We start from the raw sequence: 19,599 nt of genomic DNA, 5'->3' as shown, positions 1-19,599 counted from the left end.
ACACTGCCCCATACCCCTCCACCCTCTGTGTGTGTGTGTGTCTCTCTCTCTCTGCCCCCCCCCCCCCCCCCAGCCAGGCTCTTCCTCCTTGTGATGCCTTGTGGACTGGGGAGTACCATCTGGTCCCCTCCATCTGCCAAGGACACCTTTGCTGGTTCAGAGTGTTCCTTCCCACCGGGCATTACACAGTGCACCGAGTCAGGGAGCAAATCATAGGGGAAACTGCCGGGAGGAGGAGCTCGGTGCGAAGCGGCCCCATTTCAGCCTGCAGCTGCCGGGCAGCGCCGCTGCAGCAAGGAGTCACGAATGGACAATCGCGGAGGAGGGTCCCCAGCCCCAGATACATCCTCTCTTCTGTCTCCAGCCCCAGATTTAGCTGCCTTTTCGCCTCCCACGCCTTCCCGCTGCCGTCTGGAATGTCGGGAGGCTGGGAGAACTAGGAAGACTGGATCGGGATATTGGTGGCGGGGAGGAGGTGGGCGGAGCCAGAGCTCTCAGAGGGGAAGAGAGAAGGTGCCCTGGATGGAGCATGGGTCTGGTCCCCTACCCCACCTCCACCCCCCGACCCCCCATCTTCCTCTCTGCCTACACTATGCAAAATGGTAGCCACTAGCCACACGTGACTATTGAGCCATCTGATTGTGAAGGCATAGTATTAAAAAAAAGTATATAAAATATCTCATTAATTTTATATTGATTACATATTCCAAGGATAATACTGTGGACATACTGGGTTAAACATAAAATTAATTCCACCCATTTCCCTCTTTTTTTAATGTGGATGCTAGAAAATTTTAAATAATATATATGTGGCTTGCATTTTGATATGTGTTGCATTTCTATTTGGCTTGCTGTCCTCAACACCAACCTCCTGGTTAGGCAGTTGCTGTTTAAAATAAATACAATAAATCTTTTTTTAAAGTAAGTACCTAAGTAACTGTCCAACATGTATCAATTACTTATCATTGCTGTGTGTGTATTATTATCCAAAATGTGGGCCTGCCCCTTGCTATAGTTGTACGGGTCACAGTATACTATGCCTCTTTGGATGCGTTATTTTACATTGTTCACTTGTCCTGCTTCGCTTAGAGGTAACTGCCATCCTCATTTCACAGAGGAGGCACATGAAACTATAAGAGACTCAATAACTTGCCCAGGGCCACACACCTAGCCAGTGGGATTTGTGCCCGGACCTTGTCTAACCAGAGATGGACCCTTGAGAACCACTCTGTGCTACCTCTCTTGCTAAACGCCCACCGAGGACCTCCAAAGTTAAGTCCTGCACCCCTCCTCTCCCTCCAGGTTCCCACGGGCATCAAGGACCTGCCAGTGTGAGGCACTCCTCATCACAAGGCCATTGCCAAGGGGCCACCTGTCTGGAAGCTGCCAGTCCACAATATGCAGGAAACCCTAGCAACATCGACCTTGTTGTCGGTCCCCAGTCGATCCTCAATCTCCATGCAGGACAAGTTCTCCACTGCAGGCCAGACTTCGAGTGCAGGCCCCCAGCCCTCAAGGCCCTCAATCATCCCACCCCATAGCAAGTCCAAGGGCTGGAATTCTGGGACCAAAGTACGTCGGATGCGCAGGATTATAGCCGAGGATCCCGAGTGGTCCTTGGCCACCGTTCCCCTCCTCACAGAGCTCTGCATTCAGCACATTGTCAAGAACTTCCACAGTGAGTTTGTCCCCACCCTGGGAAGAAGGGAAAGGCCAGGGGTGGGGCAGGATGGGTGGGGACTGCCCAGAGGCGTGGCTTCAGAGGCTGGGTCCTGTGGCAGCCCCAGCCTTTCTCAACATGGCTGTCCCATTTGGGGGGGGGGGGGACACCTTTCCCATTCTCTCTGGCAAAACCCAGCCCAAACCGTATTTACCGAACACCTCCTCCAGTAAGCCCTCCCTGGTGGATCATCCTCCATTCCCTTGGCCTTCCCCAGTGTGTGTATGTTCTTGGTTCGTTCTGTACTCTGTGCTCTACAAATGGCCATCCTTTGCAAAGATGAGCAACCAGCCTCTCCTAGCAGATGGGGTGCTCTGAGGACAGGATCATCATATTATCTACAGCACCTACCACCCCCTGACCTACAATATATTCGCCCAACTGATTTACTGTCAGCCTCCTCTCCCAAGAGGGAGTGGCTCCCTCTGTCTTGTTCACTCTTATGTCCATGCCCGCCCCTTAGAACAGTGTCTAGTGCACAGTAGGTGCTCAAACATCTTCTTGCTTTAAGATGAATGAATCAAATCATTTGGGAATCTCAGAACTCAGGATTATCTCCTGCATCAGACCAAGTGATCATGGAGGGCTAAACCGGAGATCCTTGCTCACACTGGGAGCTCTGGGAAACCAGATACTAAGCTGTCCACCTTCAGACAGGCAACACCCAAAGCCTGGGGCTGCGTCTCCCCCCTCAGACTGAGCCTCTCTAGGAGTAAAGGCTGTCTCCCCTCTCTGACTGAGGCTCCCTGAGGGCCAGGGAGGGTCTTCCATTCCCTCGGTGCCCCTAGGCAGGCTGGGCTGGGGCATTATGTAGAAGGCTCCCCAACACTGAGACTCCTGCTTTCCTTCCTTTTCTCAAAGACAACCCTATCCTGAAGCAGCTGCTTCCAGAGCACCAGCAGAAGGTGCTGAACCACTTGTCACCCGACCTGCCGCTGGCTGTGACCGCCAACCTGATCGACGACGAGAACTACTGGCGCCGCTGCTGCGAGCAGCGCTGGCCCGTGTGCCACGTGGCCAGGCACGGCGGCAGCTGGAAGCGCCTGTTCTTCGAGCGGCACCTGGAGAACCTGATCAAACAGTTCATCCCGAGCACCACAGACCCTGCGGTGATCCTCGACCTGCTGCCGCTCTGCGGGAACTACGTGCGCGGGCTGCGAGTGGACCAGTTCCTTCCGCCAGTGCGGCTCCAGCCCCAACCCCGGAGCGGGGAGCTGTCCGACTCCGGCAGCGACGTGGAGATGGAGGAGCCCGCCACGGACCACTACCAGCTGTGTGACTTGGTGGCTGGCCTGAGCCACCTGGAGGAGCTGGACCTGGTGTACGGGGTCAAGGACTGTGGCATGAACTTTGAGTGGAACCTCTTCCTCTTCACGTACCGGGACTGCCACTCGCTGGCGGCCACCATCAAGGCATGCCACACCCTCAAGGTACCAGCCGGCCCTGCCTTCCCCCACCTCCCACTCAGCGCCTCTCTGATTTCCTCTCCCCTCCTCTTCCTCCTCCTCCATCCCCATCTTCTCCCTCCCATTTCCTTCTTATTCACTGACCAAGTGTCAATGCACTGGGCACCAAGCTGGATTCTGGGGATGCTGGGATGAACAAGGCGCTGCCCTCCCAATTCAGGAGCCAGTTATTCATCCAAGGAACATTTGCTCTCCAGGCCCTATCCTAGGTGCTGAAGATTCAACAGGGAGTGAAATTATACTATTTGTGCCCTCTGGAGCTAACAGTCTGGTGGGATAAAAGGCACTCATCAGCAATCATGTAAATGTGAAATTACAACTAGGATAGGCTTGCTAGATTTAGCAAATAAAAAATACAAGACATCCAGTTAAATTTGAAACTCAAATATACAACGAATAATTTTTTTAGTAAAGTATGCCCCAAATATTCTGGTTGGAAGGGGGAAAGCCTGCCCAAAAATCAGAGAAAGAGGAAAAGGGGGATGTGGCCCTGAGTCACAGAGCCAAGGGAGGGGTGTGTTTCAAGAAAGGGGGAAGGCAGCAATGGGGGGGGGGGGGGCTGATGCTAAGGACCAAATTTAGCAAACCCGGAGGTCACAGAGATGGAACTGTCAGTGGAGTACCAGAAACAGGGACCAGATCCTAGTGGTTTATGGAAAGAGTGGGAAGTGAGGAAACAGGATGGCTGTGATCAGCTTTTTCAAGAACTTGGCTGTGAAGGGGGCGAAGGGGAAATCGGTAATACATGAAAGGTTGGGGTTTTCTTTAAAAGATATTGGCATGTGTTTAAAACCAGCGTAAAGCTCCTTCCAATAGCAAGAAAGCAGCTGAGTCCAGGAGAAAGGTACAGGTTCGTTGAACAAGGAAGGTTCCTGAGATTGCAGGAGGGATGGAATTGAGGACGGTGGTGGGACAGTTGGCTCTGGGCAGAGGAGAGAGTGGATGTGGTGGGTAGCGGTGGGTTACTGTTTGGTATTAGGAAAATGAGGGGTTCTCATTGAATGGCCAGGGTGGTCGGAGGAGACTTAATTGCTGAAAGGAGGCTGTAGGGTTTTGAATCACTACCCCCTGAAGTTTGAGGAAGCTGGAGAAGGTTGAAATTATTGTTTTAGAGGAGGAGAGAGTATGTTGTCCAGAGAAACAGGGCTGAGTTGGAACACAGCATTGAGGGTCTCTTGGTGGTTCCGGCAATAACAACCAGCAACCAACCAAAATGTCATGTGACATTTTCCATCATGTCAGTTGCCTGGGCACAGATATGCTGCAAACAGAGTGGGGTTGATCCAGAGTTGGAGCTCTGCCAGATAGGTGCAATGAAATGACAAGAGGGACAAGAGGCTCTAAGCTGGCCGAAAGGGACATAAAGAAAGGGGACTGAAGGACAGGAAGAGGGTGGAGAGGCCTCAAGGAAGAGGGAGGTGTGGAGGGAGCTGGTGAGAAGGGAGGGTTAGGGCTCCCATCTCCAGTATTCCTCACGCTAGTCCTACCCCATTCTTTCATCTTTTCTCTCCATCCTTCCATTTCCTGCCTCTCACCCTGGTTCCTACCCTGGCATCTCCTTCCAAGAGTTCCTCTCCTTGCCATGGTGGATCTTAGCCAGCTGAAGAGGGCAGAACGAGGGGCTGGGGCATCAGGCAGACCTGCATTCAAACCTACCTCTGGGGCTTGATCACCATGTGACCTTGAACAAATGATCCATCCACCCTAAGCCTTCATTTTCTATCTGTAAAGTATCTAGGTTGCTGAGGGTTAGAGATAATGGTTATGATACCTTCTAGCAGCATGTCCAGCATGTAATTTCTCGATAAATGCTAGGGTTTCCTTCTACTGCCCTCCATCAGGTCTGCACTGATCTGCCATGTGGGGGATTTCTGCTGTGCCCAAAGGCCACTCAGGGGGCCAAGAGCAGGTGAGCAGGACCTCAGGCCTCCCTGGGGCCCCCTCCTATACCTGCAGAAGGCAGGCAGGCAGGCAGATTCTCCCTGGCTTCCAGCTGCTGCATATCTTCTACCTGCCCACAGATCTTCAGGCTGACCCGAAGCAAGGTGGACGATGACAAGGCCCGCATCCTAATTCGTAGCCTCCTGGATCACCCCGCCCTTGAGGAGCTGGACCTATCACACAACCTCATCGGGGACCGGGGCGCGCGTGCTGCAGCCAAGCTGCTGAGCCACAGCCACTTACGCGTGCTCAACCTGGCCAACAACCAGGTGCGGGCACCTGGTGCCCAGTCTCTGGCTCACGCCCTAGCACACAACACCAGCCTCATTTCCCTCAATCTGCGCCTCAACTGCATCGAGGACGAGGGCGGCCAGGCACTTGCTCATGCCTTGCAGACCAATAGATGCCTCACCACCCTGCACCTTGGGGGCAATGAACTGTCTGAGCCCACCGCCACGCTGCTGTCCCAGGTGCTTGCTGTCAACACCACGCTCACCAGCATCAACCTCTCCTGCAACCACATTGGACTGGTAAGCCATACCCTTCTGGGGCCTTTGGGAGGTGGGTGTGGGAACCAACTGCCTTGGGGTGCTTCCAGGGTAATTCTTAACAACACAGACTTCACCTGGTTCTAATCCCAGCTCTGCCATTTTGCACTTGGTGTAATTACTTACCCTTTTTGGGCCTCCATGTCCTTATCTGTAAAATGGGGATAATAATAGTATCTAGTTCTAAGTGGGATACTAGTTGTTTCTTGGAGGATGAGTTGTACTTGTAAAGCAGTTAACATTGCAGGGGCTGGCTAGCATATCAGTCTTGCTAGCTGTTACTGTTATTCAGGGTTATATCCTATGCTAGGCACTGATATCCTTCAGTGTTCCTTTATTCCTCCTGGTTATCTAGTATAATGTGTATTCCTTTCCCCCCTGCCCCTTTTTGAAGGTTTTGTTTTTAAGTAATCTCTACATACAACATGGAGCTCAACTCACAACCCTAAGATAAAATGTTGCATGCTCTACCAACTGAGCCAGCCAGGCGCCCCTAATAGAATATGAATTCATTCATTCTTTCTTTCTTTCTTTCCTGTAAGATTTTTTTATTAACTTGCGAGAGAGAGAAAGAGAGATGGGGGAGGGGCAGAAGGAGAGGGAGAGGGAGAGAATTTTAAGCAGACTCCTGGCTGAGCCAGGAGCCTGACACAGGGCTTGATCTCATGACTCTGAGATCACAACCTGAGCTGAAATCAAGAGTTGGACACAACTGACAAAGTCACCCAGGTACCCCTAGAATGTGTACTCTTTTTTTAAAAAAGATTTATTTGTTTATTTATTTGACAGACGGAGATCACAAGTAGGCAGAGAGGCAGGGAGAGAGGGGGAAGCAGGCTCCCTGCTGAGGAGAGAGCCCAATGCGAGGCTTGATCCTAGGACCCTGGGATCATGACCTGAACTGAAGGTAGAGGCTTTAACCCACTGATCCACGCAGGTGACCCAGAATGTGTATTCTTAACCCCACTTTACCGATGGAAAATTGAGTCTCAGAGAGGCTAGTGAATTGCCCAAGAGCACCCAGTCAGTGGAGAGTGGCAGAGCTGTGATTCAAACTCAGGACTGGTTGAATACCAGATTTATTTATTTGGGGCACCTGGGTGTCTCAGTAAGTTAAATGTCTGCCTTCAGCTCAGGTCATGATCTCAGGGTCCTGGGATCAAGCTCCATATCAGGCTCCCTGCTCAGCAGGGAGTCTGCTTCTCCCTCTCCTTCTGCCCCTCCCCAGCTCGTGCCCGTGCTCTCTCTTTCTCAAATAAATAAAATACTTCTTAAAAAGAGATTATTTATTCTAAAAAAAGATTATTTATTTATTTATTTGAGAGAAAATTGAGAGAGTGTGTGCTCAAGGGGCAGAGGCAGAGGGAGACGGAGAATCTCAAGCAGACTCCCCACTGAGCACAGAGCTTGATGCTGGGATGGATCTCTGGACCCTGAGATCATGACCTGAGCAGAAAACAGCAGTCAGACACTTAACCCAGTGAGCCACCCATGTGCCCCACCTGGGTCCTTTCTGATAGATGATGTCTCTCATTTTCTTGACCAAGTCTCAGAATAAGAAATGCAATTTACACAAACACCTAGTGAACATATACATCAATATAGTATCATTGAAATGTACTTTTAGTGCTTGTGATACATGCTGATATTTTCCTTTATTTTCTATTCTACTTCATTTTTTAAAAAATGCATCTGCAACCCATTAAACTGGCTTTGCTCTTGGGTCACAACCATGGAACACAACCATTCTGCCTCTCACATAAGTCTTACATCAAGCATGGCCCACCCAGCCCAAAAGTGGCTGGAGCTATGAGGACTAGTGAGGAAGACCCTCCATCAAGAGAACAGTCTCTCTTTCTCTTTCTCTCTCTCTCTCTCTCTCTCTCTCTCTCTCTCGCACACACACACACCCAAGTCTCCACTAGGGGTGCTTTTGGCTACAAGTAACAGAAACCTGAACCAGGAAATGGCTTAAACAATATTCATTATGTCCCATAATCAGAAGCTCCAGGGTAGGGGGCGTCTGGAGTTGATAAATTCGCCGGCTCACTGCCACCCTCTGCTCTGCCCACCCAGACACATGGCCATATCCTCTTGGGTGCTTCTGTCATGGTCCCAAGATGGCTGCTGCTCCTCACATAGGGCCATGCTCAGAGGCAGAGAAAGGGAGAGCACCCCTCTCTCTTGTTCTCTTTTCAGAGGGAAAAGAGCCTTCCCAGAAGCCACTCCCTCTATACGTCCTCCTCAAATGTCATTAGCCAGATTTGTCTCACACACCCATGGCTGAATCGGAGGAGGGTCATTACCATCATGGTCACAGAGACATGTTTTTCAAACTATGAGGGTTGAAAAATCAGTTTAGTAAGTCTTGATCACCGTTTTTCTTATACAATAGAACAGGATGGGATAGGATAGCATAGAACACATTAGTGTGCTGCACAAAATGTTAACCATTGTTTTGTGAAACCCATTCTAGTCACATCCTTGTATAAATGTACGTATGTGTGTGTACACATATGCACAAGGGTGATCCTGGGTAGTGATATGAAATGGCCCCTTCCCTTGTACTCCTCTCCCAGGATGGCGGGAAGCAGCTCCTGGAAGGCATGTTAGAAAACAAGACCCTCCTGGAGTTTGACCTGCGCCTGTCAGATGTAGCCCAGGAGAGCGAGTACCTCATTGGCCAGGCCCTCTGTGCCAACCGGGAAGCTGCCCGCCAGCGGACCTTGAATCCTGGCCACTTCATGTCACCAATCATTGCCAAGGGCCCTGAGAACCCTGCGGGATAAGGTGGGGGACAGGGCTGGGGCAGTGACGGGACCTGGGCCACTGCTCTAGCCCCCTCCTCATTTCATGCTCAGTCATGCCTGCTGTAGAGCGACACATTAGAAGGGAGAGACCACGGATATCCTTGGGGAGAGTGATCAAGGGTGATGTGGGAAAAGTCCTGAAGGGGGGAGGGGACTGGAATAGGGGGAGAGAGGGGTATGAAGTGGGACCCATCCTCTGTACCCTGGAAGAGGATATTACCAGAACCCCTGAAATGACTGACTTCTTCCAGGGTCAGGGAAGGCAGAGAAGATTCTGAAAGCCTGTGCCAGCCCAGACTCTCCCATGCAAATTGTCCATCTCCCTTACCTACTCTACTCCCTTTCCCCTGACATTTTTCTCTCTCTACTAAATAGGTGCTGAACTTCTTTACCTTTAAACATGTGCGTGCCTGCACACGTGGACACATGCACACCCTCAGTCTCTCTCTACTGCAAGGCTTTGCCTGGCTCTTCTACCCTCACCCCTGCCAATGCTACCTAGCAGACTCACTGAGTCTGCTAAAGTGATCCGTTCTACAAGCCATTCCATCCCCTAATTCTCACCCCACCCCACCCCCCACAACCCGGCAAGGGGGAAACAGAGGTGACAGGAGGGACTCAGACCACTGCCCCACCAGGGAGCTTCCGCAGGGAGTAGAGTGTGGGGGAGGTGCCACACTGGGGAGGGAAGTCAGTGAGTCATCCGCAACTTTATTATCCACCAGTTTGATTTGTACAATCTTTGCGCTTGGAAATCCACGACAGAAAGGCCACAGTGTGATGCACCCAATTGACAGAGACCTGTCTTCTCCCCAGCCAGGCCCAGCCCACCCCACAAGCCCTTGTCCTCAGCACATATGGAGCCTTCCAGTGGCCCTCCAAGAGTCCCCATGGTTCTGTGGCTGCCCACAGAAGTCACATCAGCCCCCAGGGCCACAGGAGGACCTGACAGATACAGGCTGAGCCCCATCTCCCCTCCTCGTCCCGCTGAGAGGTCCAGAGCCTCCAGACCTGTGGTCTTTCCACAGGGTGGGTCACGGGCTGCAGCCACAGCCCAGGGGTGCCTGCTCCCCAGGGACTTCTTCAAACAAGCAGGCGCCATGCAGAGCACCAAAGGGGGCTTGGGAGCGACTGCGCTTGTGTGCCTGTCTGGGCAACCTAGAGTCTGTCTGTGCCTGACACCCTCTGACAGTTCTGGAGTGCAAACGTGTAGATGTGAGGGTGTGTGTGAGTGACTGTATGTGTGTGTGTGTGTGTGTGTGTGTGTACATAGCCACAGTTGCTAGCAGAAGTTCTAATTAGAGAAACAAGAACATTCAGTGTAAAGTTTAATTTTAGAGATTAATTAATTGTCTGGTTTTCGTTTTCCCTGGCAATCAATAAAGCTACCAAGAAAATAGACCAAAGAATCAGTTTCTCTCTAAGTCTGTGCGTGTGTGGAAGGTGAGGCTGTCTGTGTAAGAAGACCTAGGCAGAAATGGTCAATACAGGCAAAAATAGTAACAGGAGTCCCTCCGTCCCCTCCTCCTAGCTCAGGCTCCATCTCAGTAATGGGCCTGAGGGAGAAGGAGCTGAGTCCCTCCCTCTTTGGAGCCGGGAAGTGGCCAGGCTGCCTCCACACAAGGGTATGACATCCGGGGCCAGCTGGCCAAGAACTGGGGCCTGCGGCCACAGCTCACCACCTGGACCTCACAGATGTCCCTTCAGAGGAAAGAGGGGTTCTCCAACTGCCAGGGCCCCAAGGAGCACAGACTTGGGGTTCAGGCAGGTTCAGTGATGGCAGTCAGGTGGCCACGGGTGCCCAGGCCCAGGGAAACTCAGTGGGCAGCTGTTCCCTCCTGCCCAAGTCTCCTGTTCTCCGGCCGTCTCTGCCTTCCCACTTAGCCATCTCCACAGGAAAGTAAAGCTCAATCCCGATGGGCCATGGGCCATGGTGTCCCCACAATCCGAACCTCCCAAGTCCCCTGGGGGAAGGGGGACGGGGAGCCAGAGATGTTGCATAGGTGGCAGTCATGCCCTTGGCAGGTGTAGTCCTGGCTAGGCTGGAGGAAGATGGGAGAGGAGGCTGAAGGAGGGGAAGAAGGAGCTCTGGAGGCTTCGGTGAAGTGAGGAGCATCAGGGGAGAGTGATGCTGGCGGGCCCCAGGGTTATCCTCTCCAGCGTGAAATGTGAGCCCAGTCCCTGGGCACTGAGTCCACTGGGAACGCATTAGGCAGGGGGGTTGGGAGGGCAGGGGGCACACAGACATGCACACTGAAGCCGCATCAGGGTGGGAGTGCTGGGGGAGAAAAGGCCGCCTCAGAGCTTTAGGAGAACAGCAGGTGGGGCCCGGACCCTTCGGTGGTAGCAGGGTGTCCTTTGGAAGACCCTGGGACACGCTGCAGGGCTTCAGCACATGGGATAGGATACGACAGAGGGGTTGGGCAAGATTTAGAGAATTTCCGCCTCTGATCCTGCCCCTAGAATTGAGTATTTCTCCAGCCAGGACTCATGAAGACAACCTCAGCCCTGCAGAGGTAATGTGTGGGGGCACAAACCGCTCTTCACATCACCATACCCCACAAGTCTGGGGAAGGCAAGGAAAGCTTTCACCCCAGAAACCCCTACCTTTGGCTGTCCTGTCTCCCTCCACTGCCCACTCCCACCTGCTACGAGTGTTCCCCTTTGCCACCCGGGGTCTGTCCCCCACTCTTCCCACCCAGGCATTCATCTTGACCAGCTTTAATGACCGCGTGTAGCAGTATCCCCCCCACCCCTAAAGGGAGAGCCCTCCCAGAACCCAGGTCAGGAGGCTGCTGCCAGGAGGCTGCAGAATTTAGAGATAGGACTGAGGTGCATACTATCCGCATTTTGCCTCCCTCCTCCCTGGGCAACTGTTCTTCAGGGCCAGAGAGCAAGAGGGAAGGGAGGAGGGTGACGCAAGCAGTGTGAGCGAAGTCCCTCCAGGACCCACACTCCAGGGGCCCAGCTAGATAAACAGCAGTGGAGGGAGTGGCAGAAAGGAAACCCCGATGTTTGGGGCCGGCGCCAAGAAGAGGATAGCAACATTTGCATGGTTTTGAGATGGAGCGCCGGGGCTGACATCTGGCCCCGGTCTCAGACCCGCTGAATTCATTAGCTGGTTGGAAGCCAGCCCTGCTGTTCACTAAACCACCGCTCCCTCCGCAGGGAAAGGCCCTGGTGGGGCTAGGCAGCGAAGGAAGGAAAGCCCCAGTTTCCCTTCCCCATGCCTCTAAACCTCCCCAGCTGCACAGCCAAAGCCTCGCCCTTGAGGCGGGCCCCACGCGGTGCCACACAGCACAGTCGCCACTAACAGTCAGAAGATCCACTGAAAGGCTGGACGGGAAATCGCGAGTGTGCGAGTGTGCGTGGAAGAAAGGGACGTGTGCCCCTAGGAACCGGCTGGAAGAGCCGACCGTGCCCGGGCTGGGGGTTCTCCGGAGCCGCCGATCCCCTCCCACCCATCGGTCTCTTTATGTACAGGAAAGGCGGAGGGTCCGGACCCTATTGGGGTCCGTCCCGCGCACCCTCGCCTCCTGGCTCCCCGCGCCGCGCCCAGCACAGCCTCAGTCACCATGACGACTCCCCCTGCTACAAGCCAGGGACACAGTCCGACGGGGGACAGGAGGGAGGACCGAGAGCCTGGCGGGGGAGGAGGGGCGGAGGTCACAGTGAGGTCTCTACGCAGGAGCCATGGCGGTGCAGCGGCCGGTGGCTGTGGCCCAGGCACCCCTCCTGCCGGTGCACGATGAGAACCGGGAAGTAGAGGGCGTCGTGGTAGGGTGGCGGCGGCCCGGCCTCCTCCTCGTCGTCGTCCTCGTCGTCCCCCATGCTGGCCTGGCTCGACAGGCGCGTCTGCTCGGTGGGACAGCTGGCCTCGTTGACGCTGCCGCTCCGGCTGCGCCACAGGCAGCTGCGTCGGGAGCCGTAGAGGCGGCCGAGCGAGAAGCGGCTGCCCCCGCAGCCCGGGCCACCGCCCGGCCCGGGGCCGGCCCGCGGGCTGGCGCAGATGCTGAGCGCGCTGCGCGAGAAGATGGACGAGCTGCTGACGGCTCGCTGGCAGTGCTCGCAGCTGCGCCGGTACGGGGCCACGCCCGCCGCGCCCGGGCCGCCCACCCCGCCGTAGCGGCACGCGGGCGCGTACCCGCCGCCCGCTGCCCCCGCGCAGCGCGCCCCCAGACCCGCCAGGTCCATGAGCACCGCCTCCGAGTAGCTGGGCACCAGCTGCTGGTTGGAGCGGATGTGCCACTCGAGCTCCGTGCTGTCCACCGTGTTGACCCGCGGCAGGCGGTGCGTCAGCGGGGGCAGCAGCTCGTCGCTGGGGCTCAGGCCGCCGCCCGCGCTGCTCGCCGAGCCCGGGCCCTCCAGGCCGAAGAGCTTCTCCACGTGGTAGTGCGCGTAGGCCGTGCGGTACTCGGCCAGCACGCGCAGCGGCCACGACAGCGTCAGCAGCGCCGCGGCCCAGAAGGCCGAAGAGCAGGCGTACCACGGCGGCCGGGCCGGGTCCGGGAAGGCCACCATGAACTCGCGGAAGTCCACGTTCTTGAGGTGCATGCCCTCGCGCGCCTCCATGTAGTCGTCCAGGCCCTCGTTCTCTGCGAAGAAGCGCGCGCGCTGGCACAGGTAGGCGTTCTCGGCCTCCACGCTGGCGAAGCTGAAGCACTTGGTGAAGCGCAGGCGCGTGGCCGGCGCGCCCTCCAGCCCCACCAGCGCCTTGGACACGTCGCGGACGCCGCAGCGCGCGTAGTCGAACTCGGCCTCCGCCACGTGCGTGTTGACGCGCTCATGGTAGACCTGCGGCGCCGGGGAGGGCGGCGGGAGTCGCTTCTGTCGGCTCACTCTCGTCCGCCCCATCGCGCCGCTCTTGCTGCCCGCTCAAACCCCGAGCCCGCCCCGCTTTCGAGCTCGCTTGGAGCCGGGTGGGATCTTATCATCTGCTTTGCAGAGCCACGCGGGCCCTCAGCGTCTTCGGTTAGAGAGGAGGACGGGCGGGAACTCAGACCTCCCGGTGTGCATGCTAATTTGAATTAAGCGCTGCTTCTTCAGGGGGTCAGGCGCTGGCCTTGAACTGCCCGTCCGGTTTGCCCGACATTTTTTGCCCCGTCTCCCAGGACTCACGCTGCCCCTTCTTTCCTTTTACAAGTGTGTTCCCCAGTGGGCCGAGGAGCGCCCTGTCGACCGGTCTACCTGTTCCCACCTTAGCTCCAACCCATCCCTGATTCTCACAGGCCCCAGGCTTCTGTTTACCCATCCCAATACTGAGACGGAGGTCACCCTTCCCTGAGAAAAATCTCTTCTTCCAGGGTTCTAATAATGCCTAATCCTGGCGGGTCCAGGCTGTGCTAATTAGCCCCCACCCCTACCTCTCCATGGGGCTTCCCGTGCCTACCTCCGCCTCTTTGCCAGAAGACTCCCACCTCTGGGAGCCTCAGACTTGGGATCCAGGGCCCTGCGTTTGAGTCTAGCACTACCTCTTAGAAGCTGCAGACCTTGGGCAAGTCATTGAGCTTAGGATTCCTTACCTGTGAAAGAGGACCTGGTAGCAGCCACCTCACTGAACGGGTGAGAGCATGCTGTGAGGTAGTGCATGGGAAGCCATCTCCAGCCATTAAGCACTAAGCATTATAGACCCTGGAACCAGACCGCCTGGGTTCAAATCCCAGCTCCACCACATACTAGCTGTTTGACTTTAGCAGGGTACTTAACCTGTCCAGGCCTCAGTTTCCCCATCTGTAAAATGTGGGTAGTCGTTACCTACCTCATAGAGTTGTAATGAGGATTAAAGAAATGATGCAGTATTATCGTGCACATCGGGCAGAGCCGGGCTGTTAGTGTTTACCATTATTATTATTACAGTTGTTACTGCCCTCCTGTTTCAGTGTCCACAAGAGCTCACTGCTGCCTGTGCTCCTCCCCCTGGGGGGTAGTCCGTCAGGTCCCAGCACCCCCTCCCATTTGGACTGGCCTGTGCTCCCCTCCAACCCCTCACCTGGGTGGTGGTGTAGGCGTCTCCATTGCGGTATCGCGTGACCTGGCGGGTGCGGCGGACATAGTGGTAGCTGATGGCCTTCCACCAGATACAGGGCGTGGCCTGCTGCATGCGGCCCACACGCTCCCGCACGCTGCTCACATCAACACGGTGCTGCAGCTCATGGCGGGCTTGGCAATGCCAACACTCCACCAGGTAGACGGCGTACAGCATGAGCAGGAAGGCCAGGGGGATGTAGACATAGCCGTTGGAGCAGGGGCTGTCGTGGTACATGAGGCTGTTGCCCTGGTAGGTGCTGCTGAAGGTGAGGCGGGTCACCGTGGTCACGTGGCACCAGGCCACGGCCCCCAGACAGCCGTACATGAGCAGCGAGAGCAGCAGGCACTTCCAGTGGGACTCACGGCAGAGGGACTTGGTGAAAGAGGGCTGGATGGGACGCTGCTGCTCAGATGGGCAGGGGAAGGTCCGAGATGAATGGGAAGTGAGACAGAGTGGCAGGACCCAGCACAGAGATGGATGGAGGTGTGGAAGCCAGCATCAGAGATGACAGGCAGACAGGGATGTGGGGAGGAAAGGTAAGACCGAGAGGGGAGCCGAGGACCAAAGATAAATGAGGAAATGACCCGAGTGAGACACGGAGGCAGGGAAAGAGAACAGAATGCCAATACAGGGACGTGCAGAGAGAGAGAGACACCCCAAAAGGCAGAGAGGGATTGGAGCCAGAGGTGGAGGGAGGAGGCCCAGGTGGCAGAGAAGACACAGATGGATAGGATGGCACCCAGAGAAACAGAGTCCAAAGACAGATGTAAGATGGCCATGAAACAGGAGGTGTGGATGGGGAAGACAAGGGAGGACAGATAGGCATCAGTGAAGGCAGGTCCCCAGCCAGGACTCCTTCCAGGTGTTCCAGGAAAGCAGGGAGGGACCCATTTGACAACACCTTCCCACTTAACAGGTGGGGCCCTCACATCTTCCTGGTTCTTTGAGTCCTGGGTTCTGGAGGAGCCAGTCCTCTTTGACCCATGCATCTCCCCATCCCTCACAGACAATTAGTCTCATACCTCCTTTGGGAGGGGGGTGCCCAGGAGACATCAAGCTCTGACTCTCCCCATATTCTGACCTGGAGGTCCCCTCTGTAAGTCTCCTTCCTGGACCCTAACATCCTTCCCTGTTCTAAGATGAGAGGCATCTCTGGGTAGAAGGCAGTCCAGAAGGAGATATCCAGAAGGGCAGAGGCAAGTGGCTGGGGAACAGGGATGTGGGACTGGGTCACAGGGTTAGGGAGGGAGACATCTGCAGTCCAGTCATTTGTCAAAATGATTCCTGGAGCTCTCTGGGGGCCTATTAAAACACTTGGCCCATTCTGTTCTACAGTCACCCCAGTGAGTTGTTTACACATCTAGATGGGCGCTTCTGAGGTCAGGGTCTCAGTTCTCCTGGGTGCCCACCATGGAGCTGGCACCCAGCAGCCACTTAACAGATGAGAACTGAGTTGGATTTCTGGTGGTGGGCTGTGCTTTCCCACTCTTCCTCCCTGCTGTCTAGCTTTAAGGAACCCCCCCCCACCCCTCAACACAAACACCCCCTGCTGAGATCCTGATTTCCTCCAGTTCCTCAGGCCTGACCTGGAGGCTAGCCACAGGAAGGGAGAAAAGGGTGGAAAGGAAGGGCACAGTCACAGGCAGTGGGCCCTGGGCCTGTGAAATACGAGGAAAGATCTGGAAGTGCAGATAGGTAGGTGGGCTAGGCAGTAGTACACAGCATATACAAACAAGATTAGGGTAGAGGAACCTTTTCCAGAGCCTTGTCCTTGGGGGGTGTGCAGATGTGCACCTTTGTGTGCCCGTCTGAGTGTGCACATGTCTCACGGAGAACACATCTGAAAGGGTCTCTGCCTGCAGGTCTGTCCGTGCCCACGTGCTTCTGCCCTAGAGCAGTGTGTATGTGTGTGCAAGAGTGTAAGAGTGTGGCGGGGGGGGGGGGGGGGGGGGGGGGGGAGAGGAGCAGTGCTACAGGCACCTTCCTCCGTCTCTTTGTTTCCAGGTTCAGAGGACGGAAGAGTGGGGCCCCCGACTAGGGAAATGCTTATTTACAACACTCTGAAGGATTCCTGGGCTCAGGGCCCCCCTGGGAGTGGGGGAACTGCATGGACATTGGGAGGGAGAGGTGCACACTCCCAGTGACCCCAGGGGGAATCGCCTCTCTACACACTTGACCTTCTCAGGACCACAGCTCAGGTACCACCACCATTTCCCCATGGTACTCTCCTGCCTCTGTATCCCCTACAAGTCGCCCTTCCTGGCCTTCAAGATCGCATCCCCTCCGCGAAACAGGATTCCTGCCACCGTCCCCACCCCATCCGCCCGGGGTCCGCGAGGCTCCGCCCCTAGGCCCCTCCCCCTGCCCAGGACCCCCGAGCCCCGCCCCCGGCGCAGCCCCTTCCCCGCTACCGCGGACAGCTCCGGCCGCTGGTGGGGGCATCCACGCGAGACTGCGGCTGCGGCGGCCGACTCGGGGTGCGGGGCGCCGGCCGCGCTGCGGCGGAACCGGCGGGGGCCGCGCGGGGCGGGGGATGGGGGGGCCAGGCTGTGGCCGCGCCTGGGGAAGGGGCGCCGCCTGTGCTCACCTCCTCTCGGGCGGGGCCCTCGTCCGCCGCCGCCGCTGCCGCCGCCGCCGCCGCCGTGGGCTCCTCCGGGACCCCGGGGCCGCCACCTCCGCCGCCGCCGCCGGCGCTCTCTCCCGCGGCCGAGCCAGGGGGGGACATGGCGTAGAGGGGGTGCGTCGAGCTCAGGGCTTCCCGGGGGGCTGCCGGGGGCCGAGGGCATCCTGCGCTGGCCCTGGGGAGGGGGCGGGAGGGGGCGGGGCCCTCGCTGCTCCCCACCCCCCGCCAGGGGGGAGGGGGCCTGGAAAGGGCACCGGGGGTAAGGGGCTAGGGGCTGGGGGTGGGGAGGCGGGCTGGGGGGCCGGGCCGGGGGGGCCGGGGCCGGGGGCGGGTGTCACCTTGAGGCCCTCGCGGCGCCGCTCCGCCTCCCGCCCGCTCCCGCCGCCGCCTTTTGTCTGAGCCGAGCTGAAGCCAGCGCGCCCCCCCTCTTCCTCCCAGCTCAAGAGCCCCGCCCCCGGCCCCCCAAACTCCGCCTTCCCCAAGCCTACCTAATAGCCACCCCCCCAAAGAGAAGAAGCAACAGGGGCTCCCCGCACCCCTTCCCCACTCCCAGCCTTGCTCACCGCACCACCACCACCCCACATCCTGGGAAGATCTGTGCCGCAACTCCTTCCGTCCCTTCTCGGTGGAGGGGGCACCAGCGGTTCAGCCAACATCCCTCCCCATCGTTGGTTCCCGCAAGTTCCTGGGGCCGAGGGTGGGGGAAAAGAAACTGAACCGTGGAACCCTAGGGAAGATCCTTATTTCCAGTTGGGTGGTAACGGGTTAAGGCGGGAGCCAGCCTTCTGAGGGCAGATCCAAGTGAGCAGAGATGGAATCTCCTGAAAGAGAAAGGACTGGAGCTAGATGTGAGAAAGGACTAACAGAGGGCAGAGGGAAGGACATGGGAACCAGGCTTCACAGAGCCATTTTCCTTCCGTAGAGGAACAGCCCCAAAGAAGCAATGAAGTGTGTGCATTGCTCTAGGCTGGAGAACAGGAAACCTAAATTCCAGTTCTTAATGGTGACTCTGCCATTAATCGGTTGTGTGACCTTGGGCAAGTGCCTTCCCCTTTAAGCCTTAGTTTCCTCATCTGTGCACTGAAGAATTTGCCCGGACACTCTCTAAGGTTCTGCCCTTCTGTGGGTGTAGGAGGCAAAATCATAGACCGCAGGCCAGGCTGAGTGACTACAAGTAGCCTACCCCTTCCTGCCATCCACCCACATTGCTTTTTCCTTGTACTGCCTGGGTCAGGCAGAAAGAAAACTGACATGCATTCATTAATTCCTGGATGGATCCATTCAATAAACAGGCTTTAAGTACCTACTGTGTACTCTGTTCAGAAATGAAACATACGATATTCTACCCTCAAAGAGCACAAAGTCTAATGGGAAGGGGGACCAATCATTATGATAAAATAGTATAAAGGGTAGGCGTATTCAATCCATGTGTGCACCCTGTGGAATCCTGCTGTGTGCCCAGTGCTACATTAGTCTTTGACATATAGTAATTGGTCCCCTATTTTCCACAAGGAACCAAAGTATAAGGAGTTATAGTGATTTATTCAAGGTCACAAGCTAGTACTCACAGAACTAGTGCTAGAATCCAGACCTTTCCCATTCCAAAGGCCATGGGGATATCTGTGGGTAGGAAGTTAGCTTAAGGCAAAGTTTTGGATAATCCAGTCTTTGGGACAGGGGACGAGCGCACTGATCTGCTGGGATGGCCACCTGAGGCAAAAGAGCCACTACCTCTCTCCCATCCATCCCCAACACACCCAATCCTGCCCCTGCCTCCATTTTCCTATTCTCCTCTTTCCAGGCAAAGTGAAGGTCGCTGGCCGACTGCCTACTGCTTCCAAAGTATCCAGCCTGAGGTTCCTTCACTCCACGGGTGGGTCATTCCATCCTCCAGACCCAAACAGAGGAAGGATGGGGTCCTGAAGAGGCTGGCCTCTCCCTCATTCTCATGGCAGAGGAAGACTCTCACTTGGGGGCTCACTCCAGTGCCTCCCACCCATATTTTGTGGGAAACTCTATCTCACATCTAACTCCAACCCCTCTTCTGATCTCAGCCTGTTCCACCTAGTTCAGTCCTCACTGCAAAGTGCAGACTCCCCAGCCTGACCCTTTCCCAACTCAGATAGGAGGCTCCCACTCCCCATTTAGTTGTTGTAATCTTGCTCCTGTTTCCCACTCCTTTTGGCCAACCCCAGAGCTCCCAAGAGATAAAGGACCCCTGACAACCACCCCCCCCCTTCTCCATTCACACACATTACTCTTCCTTGCAGCTCAGGGAAAGAGGGGTGAAGGGAGGGGGCAAGGAAGGAGCCAGCTGACCAGCTGGTCACCATGGCAACCGGGCCTGCTTCTTGAAGAGGAGCCTGGCTGGGGTGGGTGGAAGCTGGGAGTGGGGGCACTACAAAGGGAACCAGAAAAAAAACAGCAGAAAGAGAAGAGGACTGGTGGGGCAGAGGAAGCAAA

General features: G+C 56.1%; 2 protein-coding genes across 2 annotated transcripts; one reads left to right on the top strand and one right to left on the bottom strand.

Annotated features, from left to right (window-relative positions):
* The first annotated feature begins 1,398 nt into the window (after positions 1-1,398).
* TCTE1 (t-complex-associated-testis-expressed 1) lies at positions 1,399-9,088 on the top strand. The gene is made up of 4 exons (XM_046005582.1): positions 1,399-1,678; positions 2,582-3,150; positions 5,208-5,657; positions 8,255-9,088. Exons 1-4 carry the CDS (start codon positions 1,399-1,401, stop codon positions 8,462-8,464), a joined length of 1,509 nt encoding a protein of 502 aa, XP_045861538.1. The 3' UTR covers positions 8,465-9,088.
* An 88-nt stretch (positions 9,089-9,176) lies between these two features.
* TMEM151B (transmembrane protein 151B) lies at positions 9,177-17,631 on the bottom strand. Its single transcript, XM_046005572.1, has 3 exons — positions 17,101-17,631; positions 14,475-14,915; positions 9,177-13,279 (listed from the first exon to the last, which is right to left on the bottom strand). Exons 1-3 carry the CDS (start codon positions 17,236-17,238, stop codon positions 12,152-12,154), a joined length of 1,707 nt encoding a protein of 568 aa, XP_045861528.1. The 5' UTR covers positions 17,239-17,631; the 3' UTR covers positions 9,177-12,151.
* Positions 17,632-19,599: the final 1,968 nt, after the last annotated feature.

Source organism: Meles meles, chromosome 5 (assembly GCF_922984935.1).
Source record: "Meles meles chromosome 5, mMelMel3.1 paternal haplotype, whole genome shotgun sequence".
Taxonomy (NCBI): Eukaryota; Metazoa; Chordata; class Mammalia; order Carnivora; family Mustelidae; genus Meles; species Meles meles.
The sequence above is the reverse complement of the archived record's forward strand: the minus strand, read 5'-3'. Positions and strand labels throughout refer to the sequence as shown.

What these genes read in the sequence shown, in the direction of transcription:
- TCTE1 (XM_046005582.1), top strand. Translation starts at nt 1,399, where the DNA reads ATGCAGGAAACCCTAGCAACATCGACCTTGTTGTCGGTCCCCAGTCGA. An exon ending in AGGCATGCCACACCCTCAAG is followed by an intron (nt 3,151 to 5,207) that starts GTACCAGCCGGC and finishes ACCTGCCCACAG; the next exon opens with ATCTTCAGGCTGACCCGAAG. An exon ending in CCTGCAACCACATTGGACTG is followed by an intron (nt 5,658 to 8,254) that starts GTAAGCCATACC and finishes CTCCTCTCCCAG; the next exon opens with GATGGCGGGAAGCAGCTCCT.
- TMEM151B (XM_046005572.1), bottom strand. Translation starts at nt 17,238, where the DNA reads ATGTCCCCCCCTGGCTCGGCCGCGGGAGAGAGCGCCGGCGGCGGCGGC. An exon ending in AGGGCCCCGCCCGAGAGGAG is followed by an intron (nt 14,916 to 17,100) that starts GTGAGCACAGGC and finishes CCATCTGAGCAG; the next exon opens with CAGCGTCCCATCCAGCCCTC. An exon ending in ACGCCTACACCACCACCCAG is followed by an intron (nt 13,280 to 14,474) that starts GTGAGGGGTTGG and finishes CCGGCGCCGCAG; the next exon opens with GTCTACCATGAGCGCGTCAA.